This window comes from Condylura cristata, unplaced genomic scaffold (assembly GCF_000260355.1).
Source record: "Condylura cristata isolate star-nosed mole 26May11 unplaced genomic scaffold, ConCri1.0 scaffold00015, whole genome shotgun sequence".
NCBI lineage: Eukaryota > Metazoa > Chordata > Mammalia > Eulipotyphla > Talpidae > Condylura > Condylura cristata.
In genome coordinates, this window is record NW_004567116.1 from 2,542,332 (window position 1) to 2,558,589 (window position 16,258).

The 16,258-nt window shown below is 65.2% G+C and overlaps 1 protein-coding gene across 7 annotated transcripts in view; it reads left to right on the forward strand.

Annotated features, from left to right (window-relative positions):
• NRXN2 (neurexin 2) overlaps positions 1 to 16,258 on the forward strand; it is an 85,687-nt gene that overhangs the window by 23,822 nt on the left and 45,607 nt on the right. For 5 of the 7 annotated variants that reach the window (XM_004682661.2, XM_012725222.1, XM_012725224.1 and 2 more), the window contains 6 exons: positions 635 to 936; positions 5,471 to 5,515; positions 11,794 to 11,955; positions 12,499 to 12,931; positions 15,475 to 15,861; positions 16,037 to 16,240. In XM_004682661.2, the coding sequence (XP_004682718.1) occupies positions 635 to 936; positions 5,471 to 5,515; positions 11,794 to 11,955; positions 12,499 to 12,931; positions 15,475 to 15,861; positions 16,037 to 16,240 (1,533 nt within the window). The remainder of the gene's footprint in view (positions 1 to 634; positions 937 to 5,470; positions 5,516 to 11,793; positions 11,956 to 12,498; positions 12,932 to 15,474; positions 15,862 to 16,036; positions 16,241 to 16,258) is intronic. The other 2 variants (XM_012725221.1, XM_012725225.1) reach the window with 1 other exon arrangement.

Here is a 16,258-nt window from a genome sequence, read left to right on the forward strand (position 1 = left end):
CACCCTCTCACTGGCTCACCCCCCAACAGCTATCTTTGCTTCTGCTCGCAAAGCGCCCTGGAAGGGGCCCCGTGCCCACACCTGCCCCCACACAGGCAGACGCGCCGGTGCTCAGGAGCCAGGCCAGCCCGGCCGCCCGCCTGCCCGTCACCTTGGCCCACCTGTGCTGTGCTCCGGAGGCAGCAGCAAGGCGGGGCAGGGCGACCGCCTCTCGCCGCCCCTTCATTGGCTCTGTGGCTCTGCCCGTGCCCGTGTCGCCCCGTGGCCCCCTGCCTGCCCCAGCCCACAGCTTCCCCGTCCTATCGCTCTGGCTGTGCCACAGGCCAGCCCTGGGGCGAGGCCTGGAGCCGTCCCGGACACTGGGAAAGGCCAGCACTGGAGAAGAGGCAGAAGTAAGGGGGTGCTCTTAGGGCCCCCTCTGAGGAAGCCTGGGGGCCTCCCTCGGTGAAGGGGAGTGGCAGCGGGACACGGCTGCGCCCGGCCAGGTGGGCGGCTTAGCTGTGTGACCCCTCAGCCGGTCTTGCCTGCGAAATGGACGCAGAGGAAGCTGATCTGGCAGCAGGCCCCACGGAGGGGGCTCGGGTGGGGAGGCCGGGGCCAGACCCGCTCAGCTCTCCCCCCGCCCCACGTCCAGGCAAGGAGGAGTTCGTGGCGACCTTCAAAGGCAACGAGTTCTTCTGCTACGACCTGTCGCACAACCCGATCCAGAGCAGCACCGACGAGATCACGCTCGCCTTTCGCACCCTGCAGCGCAACGGGCTGCTGCTTCACACGGGCAAGTCGGCCGACTACGTCAACCTGTCCCTCAAGTCGGGCGCCGTCTGGCTGGTCATCAACCTGGGCTCGGGCGCCTTCGAGGCCCTGGTGGAGCCCATCAACGGCAAGTTCAACGACAACGCCTGGCACGACGTCCGGGTCACCCGAAACCTGCGCCAGGTAGGGGCGCAAGGAGGCCAGGGCCCCGCGGAGAGCGGCGGCTGCTGGCTGGGTGGCAGGTGGCGGCGGGGACCAGGCTGAAGGCCGGACGGCGGCGCTGGGTCTGCGGAGAGGCTGCGCCGGAGCCTGAGGCCCGGGAGGGGCGGGGCTCCCGCTGGCGGCCGTCTCGGGGGTCTCTAGACTGGAGGCTGAGAAACGGGTGATGGGGCCGGGGCAGGGCGGGGCGGGGCTCAGAGGCCGGAGACTGCCTGGTGGGGGCAGGAGGCTCGGGGAGCCCTCGGGTGCGGGGCAGCTGCAGCTACCCGCCGTGGCGCTCCCGGGGGGTCGGAGCAGGTGGAGCTGGCAGGGGCAGCGCTGGTGCTTGCTGCCGGCACGCTCTTCTCCCTTTTCTTCTCATCCTTCAAAGGAGCTCAGTCCGCCCGCCCAGCCCAGCCCAGCCTCTTCCCTGGCTCCCAGGCCAGTCCCTGTGGGACGTCAGAGGCTCCGAGTCCGCCCTGCAGGCAGGACAGGCTCCTCTCGCAGGCCCCCAGGGAGGCTTCTGCTCCTGGCATCTGCTCAGGCCTGGCTGCTGGTCTCTCCAAGGCCAAGGGTGGCCTTTGCGGTGAGGCGCCCCCAGCCGGGCAGCTGCTGGATAGCAGTAGCCCCTTGGCTGGGTGCCAGCACTGAGAGGTTCCCTCCTGGCAGGGTCCAGGCCAGACCCTGCCTGGCTAAGCCTCTGCTCATGGAGCCAGCACTTCCCTGGTGGCCGGCTGGGTCATCTCTCGGATCCCTGCTCTCTCCGTGGTGGCAGGAAGCCCCCCAGCTCCACCTCTTGCAGGCTAAATGCTCCAGGAGCATAGAGCATCCCTGCCGGCCGCCGCCTCTCTGCAGCTTTACTGTCCTACTTACCATCTCTGGCTGCAGCTTCTGGCCGGTGAGGGCTGATCTCGCTCTCCCTCCTCCCGCTCCTCCCTCGGGCGGGGCCAGGATCCCGGCTGACCTGGCCCTTCAGGTCCCCGTTCTCCCCACCGTGAGTGACGATCTGATGGGATTTCTCCTCACTTGGAGATCTCCCTTGCTGGGTGGCCGCGTGACTAACCCAGCCGCGCCTTCCCCCGCCTGCTCTAGTTGGGCTCCTTCCATCGTGCCTATTCTTAGTGCCCCCGTGTTCCGGAGGGTGGCGTGCCTGGTGGGGGTGGTGCCCCTCCATGCAGTGTCCCTCGTCCTGTCACTGTTTCCGGGCCTCGTCTAAGGGCCCATCAGTGTTGCTGCCACTGTTTGAGCAAACCTGAGTGTGTCCTGGACATGGGTCATAAGTTTGCAGGACACATGCCTTTTATGTTGGCGGGGGGATCTCCCTTTTATGGTGGTGGGGGGATTCCTTGGATGTTTCTTGCTGTCGTTCCCTCTCCAGCATTGGTGCTGCCTCCTGGTACTGCCTCGGCAAGATGCTGCCAGCCCAGAGTCCCTGCCCATGGGCTTTGGTCAGCAACGGTTGTGTGTGCTTGCAGGGTACAGAGGGGGAAAGGTCTGGTTCCTGCCCTCCTTGACCTGCAGCTTTTGGGGAGACAGAGCCAGACCAGGGCCAACTGAGAGGCCTCAACGGTAACCATTTGAGTAGCTCAGAGATGGCCGAGGAGGGAGAGGTCCACAGCTGGCGGAGAGGCTTGGCCTCGGCCACCCTGGACTTCAGTTGTCTTCCTGGGTCACCGGGCCCCTTTCTTGAAGAAGCCATTTGGGACGCAGGGTGACCCAGCAGATCTCTCATTGGGCGCCTGCCCTCTCGTGTCCTCTGGAAAGAACTGTTCGCGTTCCCTGGGCGGGCGGGCAGATGGAGGCCTCTCCCAGGACTGGCCCTTTTGTGGTGGTTTCTCCCTGGCACCCAGCCTCTCGCCTCTGCCAGCCTCTGACATCAAAGGTCTCATTTCTCCAGTCTCATCTAATTTTCCTGCGAGTCCTGTGAAGGGGTGGGGGTGCGGTGGGGAGACTCCCGTCCTGCCTTTGAGGAGGTTGTCCAGGCAGCGCAAGGTGGCCCTGGAAGCCCTTCTGACTTGTGTCGCTCCGTTTCCCTGCCTCCTGGGAGCTCTAGGTGCCAGAGTCCCGGTCTCGGGGTTGGCCTGGCGGTTCCCGGTTCTTGAAACCATCCGAGCGTTGGGCTCTCCCCGCAGGAGGGTGGGCCCCCTTCTCTCTGAGTCGGGGGGGGCTTGTCTCCTCTTGCTTTTGCTCTTCTCTTGCTCAAGTGCCACAGGGGTGGCCTTGGTCTGGGTTTTGTGACCTGTGTGGCTTTCTTGAGGTCCAGAGCTGCACTTCAGTTCACAGTGAAGGCTGGGACGTGCCACGCTTGAGGGAGCCTGGCTTCTCCCGCCCTGATGCGCTGCTCGCCCCGCCATGCACTGCCATCTCGGGCCCCAGCTCTCAGGGACGGGCCTTCAGGGCTCGCTGCGGGCATCAGCCTTCCCTGTGGGCCTTTGGGGAGGCCTGCGGCGCTGTCAGGGCCCCCAGGAAGGGCGCCTGGCTCCGGTCCCTGCGGGGGTGATCGGGGGTGATCGGCGGGGTGCCGGTCGGCCCTGGTGAAGGGCCGTGCCCGGCCTCACAGCTTTCCCCGGGAAGGCTGCTCCTGCCTCCTGCTCAAAGCTGGTGATCTGCTGCTCTTGTGGGATATGCAAGTTGGAAACCAGTTTGCCTTCGTCTCCCAGCCACTCCAAGCTGCGGCCGAGCACGTGGGTCCCCCGCCCCTGAGACGAGCGCCCTGTCCTCCAGCCGTCCCTGTCCTGACTGGCCGGCTGTCCCCCCGGCAGCTTCTGCATCAGCGCGGCACTCCTGCCCGGTCGGTCGCGGCGTCTGTTGCCTTCAGCTGCGTGAGGCTCTAGTTGGCTGTCCTGCTGGGTCCCGTGGCCCCGCCTGCAGCCCCCCTAGTTCACAGAGGCCCTGTCCTCTTCTCTCCACCTCTCGGGGTGCACTTCAGGGCAAAGCCGACTCCAGCCAATGTCCGTCCATCTTGATCCCCGAGGGAAGCTGCCTCAGTCCTTCCCCGCCTCCTCCCCAGAGACCAGGGTCCTTTTGCAGATGTTGGTGGTTGCTGGTTTGGGCACGAGAAGAGAGATTGAAGTTAGAGCCACGTGGGGGTGAGAACTCCTGGCTTTTTAGGGAACAGTGAGAGAGGTAGAGGTAGCTGGGCCTCTTCTGTGTCCCATTCACAGTGGGGGTGATTTCTGGCTGTGGGGAGTGGAGGCCGGGGGCAGGGGTGGGGGGCTGGTGGCTGGGGAGCCTCACCAATCCCGGGGACTTTCAGGGTGGGGGGACCTAACTCGGAGCCGTGGCTGACTGGCCAGAGGCGCAAGCGAGAACAGGAGCGCGGTGGTGGAAGAGCTGGGGGAATATTTGGGGGAACTGTGGGCTCGGAAAGGCCCTGTGAGGCAGGAGGAGGAGTCAGCTCTGGGTGGAGAGGGTGTGGAGAGGGAGGGGCTGGCCGTCAGCGGCTTTGAGAGCCAGCCCTTTGGAAGCCCACGGCCGGCCCGCAAGGCCTCTTTCCCTGGCGCAACTTACCTCTCCTTTCTCAAGAAACCGAAACGAGTGAAGAGGAGCCCCGCCCACTCCGTGGCCCCCAGGATCTGTTTGACTCTCCCCTATCTTCAGGAAAAGCAGACACCCACACCCCTTCCTGTGCCCCGTGGGGAACCCCTCCCCTTTGCCACAGAATGAAGTGATTTCTCGGTCTAGCCAGTTCTGATTTCCCAGGGGCCTCGACCGCTCTTCCCGGCCCGAAGCCAGCTGGCCTGTCCCCAGCCGGTGAGCCCATTCATTCGACATGGTCACTGGTCAGCCAGTTGGCCAGCACCGACCCACCCTATAGCCAGGTCTCTGGGAAGCCAGCTGGTCGACCAGGTAGCCAACAAGCCTGCCGGTCCCTCCCCAGTCACGGCCCACCCCTTTCTCACACCCCTGTCCCCCCCCAACTCCCTCACATTTCACCCTGTAGGCCTTACTAATGCTGCTAGCTGGGTCTGCTTCTTCACCCCTGCCTTCCGTCTCTCACCCTCTGTTGGAAAACCCGTCACCGACTCTGTGTGTGTTACTAACACGCTTATACCCCAGGGGCCCAGGGCCTGAGGGACAGGTGGGGCAAGGTGTGCCTGAAAAACCGACTAACCTTTCTGTTTCACCCGCGGAATGTGGCCATCTCCAGTCTCTGCTTTCTTGGTCCAGTCCTTTCGTTCTTTTCTCTACTAACCAAGGTCTTTAACTGTCCGCCTTCTCTGCAGCTGCTCCCCGGGAGGGGGCTGGGAAGAGGGGCCCCGCGGGCAGGGGCTGGGAGCGGGATTCGACTTTCTGTGTTTTATTTCTCCCTCCCCTTCCTGATTTCCTTTTCTTTGAGCAACAAAAGACCTCAGCGGAACCTGGGGGGGCGGGTCGAGCCAGCCAAGTACATGCGGATATCTATTTTCCTCCTTCCTTGAGTTTCACAGTTGGTCATTTTCTTTTTCTTTTCTTTTCGTTCTGTTCTGTTGTTGTCTTCGTTTTTGTTTTTGTTTTCCCGACCCCCTCTCCGGTGCAGCACGCAGGGATCGGACACGCTATGGTAAACAAACTGCATTATCTGGTAGATATCACTCTAATTGTCTTACCGTTTGGTTTGCCGTGGGTTTTTTTAACTGTTCGATTCTCCCTCTTTGGTTTTGGTTATTCCGCTCTTCCAACTGTTTTTTGGTTTGTTTTGTTTTCTTTTTCCTGTGTCCTGGACAGTCTTGAGATTTTGCTTCTCTCTTTCAGTTTTCGTCTTTCCCTTTGCTTTCTTCTTTTTTCGGTTCAAAGTCAAATCCAAAAGACAGATGGAAATCGAGGACCGTGGCCGTCCCTGCCCTAACTCCGGACTCCTGGCGGGACAGGCCTGGGGCAGGTGCCACCTTCTGGGCTCTGCTTAGACCAGCCCCGCGCCAGGGCGCTCATTTCTGTCACTCCGTTTTGTTCCTTTCACCCCTGCCTCGTTTGTTTTCTCTTTGATTTGATTTCTTTCTTGGTCTCCTGAAAATCCATGGGAAACGCCATCCCACCACATGCTACCCTCTGCTCCTGGCTCCGGGGCCGGGGGCGGTGGGGGCCTCCGTGGGGCCAGCCTGGCAGGCCAGGGGGTGCGGCAGGGCCAAGGTGCCAACGGCCTTGAGGCCTGGGACCAGACCAGACCCCTTGGGACCACCAGTTCATGCCAGAGGGGCTGCCCCAGGCTGGCTGCCAGGAGGGAGGTCACATCCCCTCTCCCCCCAGCCTTGAGGGCTCCTGGCTCCATCCCCCCACATTTTGCATGGCATGAATGGTCTCCCCACCAGGGACAGCTCCAGCTCCCCACCCTCCCTCTGCCGCCCTGACTAACACGTGTTTAGCTGTCTGTCTCTGCCCTCCCCGCCCCTCCCCTGTCCCTGCCTGTCCTGCTTGGCCTCTGACCTGTGGGTTTCCTTCTGAGGAGGGGGTGAGAGGAGGAGGCCTGGCGGGGTGAAGCTGGCGTCCCGAGCGCCTGTCTGGGCTGGCCTCGGCGGCGCTGCGTGACGGTGTGGGTGTCTGTGCCGGTGCAGCTGGTGCGTGCTGGCGTGTGGGTGCAACTGTGTGTAAATGTTGGTGTGACATTTCGGGGTGTTCCCGGGAGCCCGGCTGTGTCTGCGAGGCGCCGCTGGTTACTGGGTGGACGCGCCGGCGCGCTGGCGAGCCCGGCGACACCCTGATGGAGCCGGTGGCCACGCGCTGGGGCCTGGGCAGGCTGCACTCGGGAGCAAGGCGGGGCGGGGGCTGCCCCCCGGCCCTCCCGGCCCGGCCCGGCGCGGCGTGTGAGCACGTGTGTCCCCTGGGGTCCCCTCCAGCCGGCCTGGTCCTGGCTCTGTGGCACAGGCGGTTAGTCATCGCCTATTAATAATGCAGAGTGATTGAGCACCAGGCTGGGGGCCCGCCGACGGACGTGTCTGCTCCCCGGGGCCAGCGCTGCTCCGGGCAGCTGCCCGGCCGCCCAGCACCCAGGTCTGCGGCGGCTGCAGGCGAGGAGGGGGAGGCGGGCTGGCCAGGCTCCCAGCCTGAGGCCTGGGGGCCCCACCCCCCAGGAGGTCCTGCCATGCGGCCGCACCTGTGCACCCACAGACCCGAGGCGAGTGCCCAGGTGCAGTCCTCGCCACCCTCCCCGGCTTAAGCCTCCCGGTGCCCAGCTGCTGCCCAGCGCTGTCCCACAGGGGGCCCAGCCCCGCCCTCCACGGGCCTTGATCTCCCGCTGCCGGGACTTAGCCGGCACGGCCACCTGCGATTCTGGGGACAGGAAGGGGGCAAGGCCAATCCATGCTGTGGATGAGCCCCAAGCACCGAGGACCCCCGCACACCTTCCGGTCCCGCTCAGCGGAAGCCACAGTGCGAACCAGACAGAAGCCAGGCGCCTCGCCTCACTGAACAGGCGGGCTGCCCTCCCCGGGCCGGGTCAAGGGCCGGCTGGAGACCCAGCGCCTGAAGGGAGTGGGAGCCCCTGAGCTCTGGAAAGGGAATTATAATTGTATTAAGCTTTGTAAAACGCTAACTGATCATCTCAGTGTTTCCAGGGCAGGGATGTTTTGCAAAGAAGCGATTCCCTCTGTGTGGCAGGCCCCGGGGAGCATCTCGCCTCCGGCCCCAGGGAGACCCTGTTGCCGTCCTTTCTAGGAATCAGTCCCCAAAGAACTCGAGCACCCAGAGTGCCTCAGGAGCTGGGCCTGGAGTCGGGTAGAGGGAGAAGATGACGTGACTGGGTAGTTGAAGATGCCACCTGTGGCGTCAGCTGGCGGGGGGGGGGGGTCCCCTGAATTCCAAACCCTCCGTCTCTGCCCCTGGCACGGCTGCTGCTCGGAGCTGGCGCCCCTCGGTGGCCACCTCGGAAACACTCTCCGCCCCTAAACCTGTCCCGGGGTCTGGATCTTCTGGCTGATATGGACACAGAGAACAGCCCCAAAAGACACGGGGCTTAGGCTCCTCAGATTCGGGGTCCCCTCCGCCGGTCCTGGTCCTGTCGGCTTTGTATTTACAGCACTGACTGGTCGGCAGGAACTTGGGTCTTAGTGGAGCACCTGTCCTTGGGGAGAGGGTGGACACAGCGGGAAGGCCAGGCGGCGGCGGACGGGGGAGGCCGGTGGCTGGAGTTTTGCTGTAGAGCCAACCCCAGTCAGTCACCCCTGGAGGCCTTGCTTCTTCTACATGGTGTTCCCCTTGTGGGCTGGCACCTGCCTGAGCGGCCAGGTCACGGGCAGCGGGAGATGCCTGCAGGGGCAAGCGGGCACACCCAGGCCAGTTCTGGATGCTGGGTGCTTCCCTTCAGCTTTCAGGTTTCATCCTCGCAGAGAGCCTGACAGAAGTGGGGTGATGTTATACACCTGACAGGCGAGAGGCGGGCCGGTACCAGCAGACCGTTCTAGACAATGGCCCAGGCTGAACGGGACGCAGCGTTTTCTCCCTCGTGCCACCGAGTCAGGCCCCTCTGCTGACCCCAGGGCGTGGCTCGGCACCGGGCCTCCACCTGCTTCTCTCCTTAGCTGCCCCCACCCCTGGCCCAGCCTGTCTCCCCTAGTCTGCCGCCCCACTCCCCATGTGCTGGCTCGGGGGGGCAGCCCTTCCCCCCGACACATGCTCTGCAGCTGCGGGCTCGTGGAACCCTTTGAGGGTCGATGGCGGCAATGGGCCCTCACGGGGAACAAACACGTGTCAGGGACTCAGTTCTGCCTCCAGCGACAAGGGCTTCTAGAAACCCCATGCAGCCTGCCCATGCCGAAGACACCTGTCACCCCCCAAATCAGTGCTCTCCCAGGATGGGGGCTGTGGTCACTGCGGGTGCTGGGTTCACCTCTGTTCCCAGCCTTCCTCTCTGGGGTGCCACGGGCCCACGGTGCCCTTGTGGGGATGTTGGCGGCCGGGCCCCGGGGTCACGCCCTGCCAGCCTCTCTACGGGGGCTGAGCCATGCCTCGGAGAGGCGAGGCTGGGGCTGGGGGCGCTCCTAGTCCCCCAGTCAGTGGCTGTGCTTTGCAGCCCCCTTGCTCCCACGGCCCTGGGCCCCGCCCCAGGCCCTGCTCCTCCCGCTGCCCGGTGGCTCCTCCCTCTGGCCACAGTCCCCGCGCAGGGCCGGCCTGTCTGTGTTGAGTGGATCAGCGTGGTGGGGTGCGGGTCTCTGCGTGTCCGGGGGGCTTAGTAGCCGCGGTCCTGATGGCCGAAAGGACACTGCTTGCGGGCTAGCCATCTGGACCTTCCCCTGTGCCCACAGCGGGGCGTGGCGAGTGAGCAGGAGTGTCTGGGGCATTGATCCGTGGCGAGTGGCCGTGGGTTGAGTGTCTGGGCACCCCTCTGGTGACAAAGGCCTGAGCCTCGTGTCCCTCCCTGTCCTTCCCAGGCCGTAAAAGCTGGTGTTAGTGGGGCTCCTCTCCCCTCCTCCGCTGGAAGGAAGCTGCTTCCTGCACTCCGTGGCGCTCCCGCCTCCATTCTGCTGGCTCTCCCCCCGCCCGCATGCCCTCCCCTGCCCTGGCTGGGTCCTGGCTCGCATGTGTCCTGGCTGCAGGGCCGATGGTGTTGCATGGCCCTGCCCTCCTCCCCGCTGGCCCCACCCCTTCCAGAAGCTGTGTGGGGGGCTGGGGGGCAGGGGCCTCACGTACCCCAGGGTGGAGGGAGACGGGGGTGGGGGGGATTACCCCGTGGCCTGCTTTTACTAACGAACCTGCCATTTTTGTGTCTGGACTTTGATTTGTCTGAGGGAACAGTCGGGTTTACTAATCTCAGCCGCCTCCTTCCCTGCCTTCCCCAGAGACCTTCCCCGCCCCGCCCGGCACCCCCAGTGCCGTTGCCCTCTACCCCCACCCCTCACCCCAGGCTGACCCCTTCCTGTGTGAGCCTCCTTATGTTACCTCTGGTCTCCCCCACCCCCTGGGCCAGGGCTGCTCTAGAACCGGGGTCCCGACAGGAGACGGCGCCCCAGTAGCATGACCGGATGTGTGCCGGGCCGGAGGGGTTAGAAGGGCGCCCAGCCCCAAGTCAGGCCCTCTCACCTTCAATGGCAAAGGCGGGTGAGCTGGCTGGAGTGTGAGAGAGATGCCCTAGGGGGAGCCTGAGGGGGCCTGGCTGCCCGAGCCGGGCACCCAGCGGGTGGCTCCGTGCCGAGCTCACCGACAGAGGCCGGAGGCGCCTTGGGCCGGGAGAGCCTGGCTGCTGCGCAGAAGGCCGGTGTCCAGGTGAGAGCAGCAAGGCTCTGTCACCGAGGTCCTGAGGTGCAGGGTTTACAGGTGAGACCCAGGCGGGGCGAGCGAGGTGCGGCCTGGGCCCCAGGGGACTCGACATGTGCCTTCGCTGACCACGGGTGTCCTCGGGCGTGAGCGGGCCCACAGGCTGGGGCCAGGCGGTCAGGAAGGCGCGCCCAGCAGGGATGGGCCCAGGCCTGTGTCTCCCAGAGCAGCGCCAGGAGGTGGAGCTGACTTTGCCCAGGGGGCCCCCCCGCCCCGTCCACCCCTGGTCCTCATCCCAGCACCTCTCCCCTCTCCCCCAGCCCGTCGCCTTGTTTGCATGTTCTCGTAACTAATACTTCAGCCTTCCCTTCTCCACCAGCTCCCGGCCCAGCCTCCAGGTGTGGGAGGGGGAGAGGAAAGAAGACATAAACAATAGCGACCAGTCCACCCCCAACCCCCAAGGCTCAAAGACTGTCAGCCCCTGCCGCAGAACACCGCCCCCCGCCCCGTCTGAACCCACTCCCAGCACAAGGTTTGATGGTTCCCAGGAGGGGACCACTGCCCCCTCTTTGCCCGGCCCCATCTGCTCATCGGGAGGCTCCAGCCCAGCGTGAGGGCCTCGGGGTCTGCACGTGCGCCTCAGGCCCTCCCACACTGCCCTGGAGCCCTGACCCTGGACGCTGGCCGGTACAAGTGCGTATGGACAGGTGTGGGCGGGCTGGAAGTCCCTACCCAGGCTTTCCTGAAAAGGGGGTGCTGAAGCTTGTCTGGGGAGAGGAGAGCAGCACAGGCTTCCTGCCGGCCCGGGTCTGCCCACACTTCCTGCTGAGCACAGCCTTCCGGGGTCGGGGCGCTGTCTCCACAGCCTTGCCGGGTGTCTGCAGCCCTCGTGGGCTGCTTCTAGGGTCAGACTTTTCAGGAGCCAGGTGGGCATTCACCTGGAGAGGGAACAGAGTCAGTCACTGCCCCCTGGTCACGCCTGCTGTCCCCAGGCCCGCGGGCCCCCTTACCTCCTGGAGACAGTGGGCACCCCCGCATTTTGCTTCTGCCCCGACTCCCCCCGGGGTCAAGGCATCACGAGGTCAGCCCTCTCCCTCCCTCGCCCCGGCCCTGCGAGAGGAAGGCAGGCTGGTGAAGAGCCGAAGAGTGACCCGAGGAGAGGGGCCCAGGAGAGGGACAGCCTTGGAAAGGGGCTGGCACTGGGTGCCCTTGGTTAGGGTGCTTGTGCTGGGCACGGCCCCGAGGGGCACACCTGGCCCCCGGAAAGTCCCGAGACTCCCCAGGGGTAAGAGCTCCTGTTCTCCTGCCCCCACTGGGGCTGGAAGTCAGCGCTGAGCAGCGGTGACCCCAGCACTTTCCCGGCACTTTCATGTTCAGAGAGCATCTGGGAGGGGCGGGGTGCGGTGGGAGGGGGTCGTAGCGGCCCCCCTTCAGGGGCCCTGGCCAGGGCGAATATTGCACCTGCCCGCGACCCTCGGCCACTTGCGTCCACCCTGCAACCATCAAATCTTGTGCTGCTTCCTCCCCGCCCCACTGTTCCTCCTCTGAGACAAGCAGACATAAAAATGGGGGCCCTTCCCCCGCTGCCCCCTGGCCCTCCCTGGCCAGTCGGGGCTCTGCCCAGGGAGTTGATGCCCTTTGTCTCCTTGTCTCTCCCCTCCCTCCCGGGCTGGGCAGGTGACCATCTCGGTGGACGGCATCCTGACCACCACCGGCTACACACAGGAGGACTACACCATGCTGGGCTCCGACGACTTCTTCTACATCGGGGGCAGCCCCAGCACAGCCGACCTGCCGGGTTCGCCCGTCAGCAACAACTTCATGGGCTGCCTCAAGGACGTGAGTGGGGCCCGGGCGGGGCGGCCGGGCACCCGTGGGTGCTGGGTTCGGTCTGAGCCGGCCAGCTGCCTGGCCCCCCAATCCTGCCAGCCCGCGTGGGACACCCCCCCTCCCGGACCGAGGCCTGGCTCTGCCTGGTGTCCGCTCCCGTCCCGAGTCCTTGGGCGCAGGGGGTGGGGGCTGGCACACAGCCCGGCACCTGCGTCTGGGTCCCAGCTTGCTCGCTCTGTGACCTCGGCTCAGACCCTTGACCTGCCTGTGAGGTGCCTCCTCTGTGAAGTGAGTGCTCAGTACCTGCTTCCTAGGGGTGCAGAGGAGAGTGATGAAAATGCCCACTTACTTGGCAAAGGTCAACCAGCCCGGTGTCAGTGACCAGCAGGTGCCCAGGTTCGCGCCCAGCTGGACGACAGGGCAGAGGAGCTGAGCGGGCATGGGCCGTGTTGGCTCATGGCCTCTGTGTGTGAAGGCTCGGGCCGGGGTCCCCGGGCTGGGCGGGCCCCCAGGCTGCGCAGGACCCCACATGCCCGCCCGCCCTCCCTGCAGGTGGTCTATAAGAACAATGACTTCAAGCTGGAACTCTCCCGTCTGGCCAAGGAAGGGGACCCCAAGATGAAGCTGCAGGGGGACCTGTCGTTCCGCTGCGAGGACGTGGCTGCCCTGGACCCCGTGACCTTCGAGAGCCCAGAAGCCTTCGTGGCTCTGCCCCGCTGGAGTGCCAAGCGCACCGGCTCCATCTCGCTCGACTTCCGCACCACCGAGCCCAACGGGCTGTTGCTCTTCAGCCAGGGCCGGCGGGCAGGGGCCGGCGGCCACGGCTCTGTCCAGCGGGCCGACTACTTCGCCATGGAGCTGTTGGATGGCTACCTCTACCTGCTGCTGGACATGGGCTCCGGGGGCATCAAGCTGCGGGCCTCCAGCCGCAAGGTCAATGACGGGGAGTGGTGCCACGTGGACTTCCAGCGTGACGGCCGCAAAGGTCAGCAGTCTCCGAGCCTCGAGCCTCGGCCCCGCCCAGCCATTTCCCCTTGCTGCTCTCTCAGCCGCCCGGCCGCTCCCTGTCCTCCTGTCATGCGGGAAGGAGCACTGCGCGGGGCGCATCAGGCGGGCCCCCCACCACTGTGTGTGGCCTCAGCCCTGCCAACCGAGACCCCAGAGCCTGTTTCCTTATCTGTCACAAGAGCCATCACACGGGGTCGTGGCGGGAGAAACCTCAGGACACCTCGGAAGCATCAGGACCTAACACAGCAATGTCCAGTTCTCCTAGGAAAGCAAACAGGCTCCCCAGCCACGCCTCCCCCGTCCAGCTGCGTCCACGCCCCCGACCTTTATTAGCTCAAGTATTTCCCCAGCCCCTCCTGGGTGCCGGGTGCTGTCCAGGGTGCTGGCGGAGAGGCCAAGTGGGGGCCTCTTGGGGAGCTCAAGCTGTGGCGGGGGACGCCAGGGCCCTGCAGGGCGACACCCCCCACCGTGAGGTTTCCAGCACCGCGAGCTGCAGGGTGGCACGGGGGTCTGGCAGGTCCCGTTTCTCGCACACCCCCTGCTCCCCTTTCCGCCCTCCTTTCCCGCCCCCACTTCCTGCCGAGCTCTCTGCTCTCTGCCCTTCCCCATCTTCATGAGAGAATTCTCTGAGAAAGAGAACTGATATAAATGAGAACTGACACGCTATCCAATTTAAGCTACATTCTCATGCTCCCTCAGCTGTCACAGCACAGGGCCTTCGAGGCTGCGTGGGGTGACCGTCCCTCACCCCGGCAGGCGGCCGGCGGCCGCTCGGGCTCGGGCTCCTGGGAGGCCGGCTCCCCGCCTTGCCTTACTCCGAGAGGCCTTGCTGTCTCTGGGCTTTCGTACATGGCTTCCCCTCCTGGTTTTGTCGCCCCTGGGGTCCTCCCAGAGGTTCCCATGCAGGCGGTCAGTGACTGAGAAGCCTGGCCCTCAGCCTCAGGGTCTCCAGGGCCTGACCATGGTCAGCTCCAGACCCCAGCAGGCCAATCATTTCCACAAAGCTCCCTTTGACTCTTCTGGGTCAGAATGGCGGCGAGTTGTACGTGAGGTGAAACCCAGCATTTGAACCGTGGTCAGGTGTCCAGTTCAGGGACAGACAGTGGGCGTCTGTCTGCACCACCACTCCCCAAACTTGACTCCTCCCGCGGAAGCTCCGAACTCTGGAGCACTGGTCCTGCCCCACCAGTGCCCCCCCGCACCCCCTCCCTGGGCACCCCGCCCCAGCCCCGCCCTGACCTGGTTTGCTGCTTTGTCTGATTTCCCTATGCTCAAGGTTCATGGGCTGAGCTGACTTCCCTTTCTGTGGCTGAGTGACCTTCCGCACTGTGTTTATGCCGCATCCACGGAAGGGCGCGTGGGGGCTGTCACCATGGTGGAACGAGGCCTGTGTCTCTGATTTCCTCTGGCTCACTCTCCCTCAGACGCCCTCGCTCCTCCGTCCCGTCCAGCGTTGGGCTCCTCTGTGGAGTCCAGAGGTGCAGGTCTGGGTCCAGAGTGGAGCAGACATCCGGGGAGAATGTGGGTGGCCAGGCCAGGCGTCTGGCGCAGGGTCAGCAGCAGGGCGCTGGCCTCAGGGGGGGACACGGGGCGTGGCCTCTTTCGGGGGAAGCAGCTGTGGCTACAGGGCGGCAGCTGCGAGTCCCAGTTCTGCGCCCCGGTTTCAGCCATTGCTCATGTCCGCCGAACCGCCAGCCCCAGCGCGGCCGGGCTCCTGCCCTCTCTCTAACCGGGACAGGCCGGCTCTGCTTTCCTAAGAGTTGTTCCGCACTTGAGAAAGGAGGAAGGAAACGCATGGAATAGACACTACCAGCAGAACAAAGCTGCTAACGAAGAGGCGTCAGCTTCTTAGGATTTCAGGAACAGCTGGGCCACCCCCCCCCCCCCCAGCAATCCTTTTGTGAAGACCACGGCCCCTCCCGAGCTCCCTGCTCCTGGGCCGCAGGCCCTGCCCTGCCTGCCGCCTTCCCGCCAGCCAGGCGTGGGCCAGGGCTCCAGGCTGGGGAGAAGCCAGGCTCTGGGGTCCCGCTGCTGGGGCGCTTGGCACTTGACTACTTCCTCGGACGGGACCCCCATCTCTCTAAGCTTCATGTGCATTTTCAAGTGGGTCATAAACACCACGTTCATAGGGTCTTCCCACTAACACATGGGGAGTGCTCAGTGCCGAGCAGACTGTCTTAAAAAAAAAAAAAAACCTAAGTAAATGTGTGTGTGGGGTGCACTTTGGATTCCAGCCTTGGGCCCCTCTAGGATTCTCAGCTTTCGGCTTCTCCACTGGCAGGGGAATGACCCGTGATGACGCTGCCCTTGGGGGATGTCCACCTCCTGCCTTCTCCAGGACTGGCTCAGTGGGGTGGAGGAATCTGGGCTGGGCCCTGCCCCCCAGGGGGCCCTGTTTTGGGGACCTTCCTCACCTGTTTCCTGCAGCTGGGGAATGCGACCCTGCTGCAGCCCAGGCCCGGGGTACTCCTATGGGGGGTCGCTCCCCCGGCCCCCCTGAGACCACCCGTTGCTCCTCAGGCTCCATCTCGGTCAACAGCCGCAGCACGCCGTTCCTGGCCACCGGGGAGAGCGAGATCCTGGACCTGGAGAGCGAGCTGTACCTGGGCGGTCTCCCGGAGAGCGGGCGGGTGGACCTGCCGCTGCCCCCGGAGGTGTGGACGGCTGCGCTGAGGGCCGGCTACGTGGGCTGTGTGCGGGACCTTTTCATCGACGGGCGGAGCCGCGACCTGCGGGGCCTGGCGGAGGCGCAGGGGGCTGCGGGCGTCGCCCCGTTCTGCTCCCGCGAGACGCTGAAGCAGTGCGCGTCCACCCCCTGCCGCAACGGGGGTCTCTGCCGCGAGGGCTGGAACCGCTTCGTGTGCGACTGCATCGGGACCGGCTTCCTGGGGCGGGTCTGCGAGAGAGGTGAGAGCTGCGCCCCTGCCCCGCGCCCCGCCCGCCCCGGGACCCCCTCCCCTGGCCTGGCTCCCGGCCCCGCCCCACCCCGCCCCAGTGATTCCTGCCTTGAATCGCTCAATCACTTGCTGACTCTCACCCCTCCTGCCGGCCCTCCGCTGCCCTTCCCGCGTGCCTGGGGCAGAGGCCACGGTCCTGAGCTACGACGGCTCCATGTACATGAAGATCATGCTGCCCAGCGCCACGCACACCGAGGCCGAGGACGTGTCTCTGCGCTTCATGTCCCAGCGGGCCTACGGGCTCATGATGGCCACCACCTCCAGGGAGTCCGCGGACACCCTGCGCCTGGAGCTGGACGGGGGCCAGATGAAGCTCACCGTCAACCTCGGTAACACCGCCCGCCCCG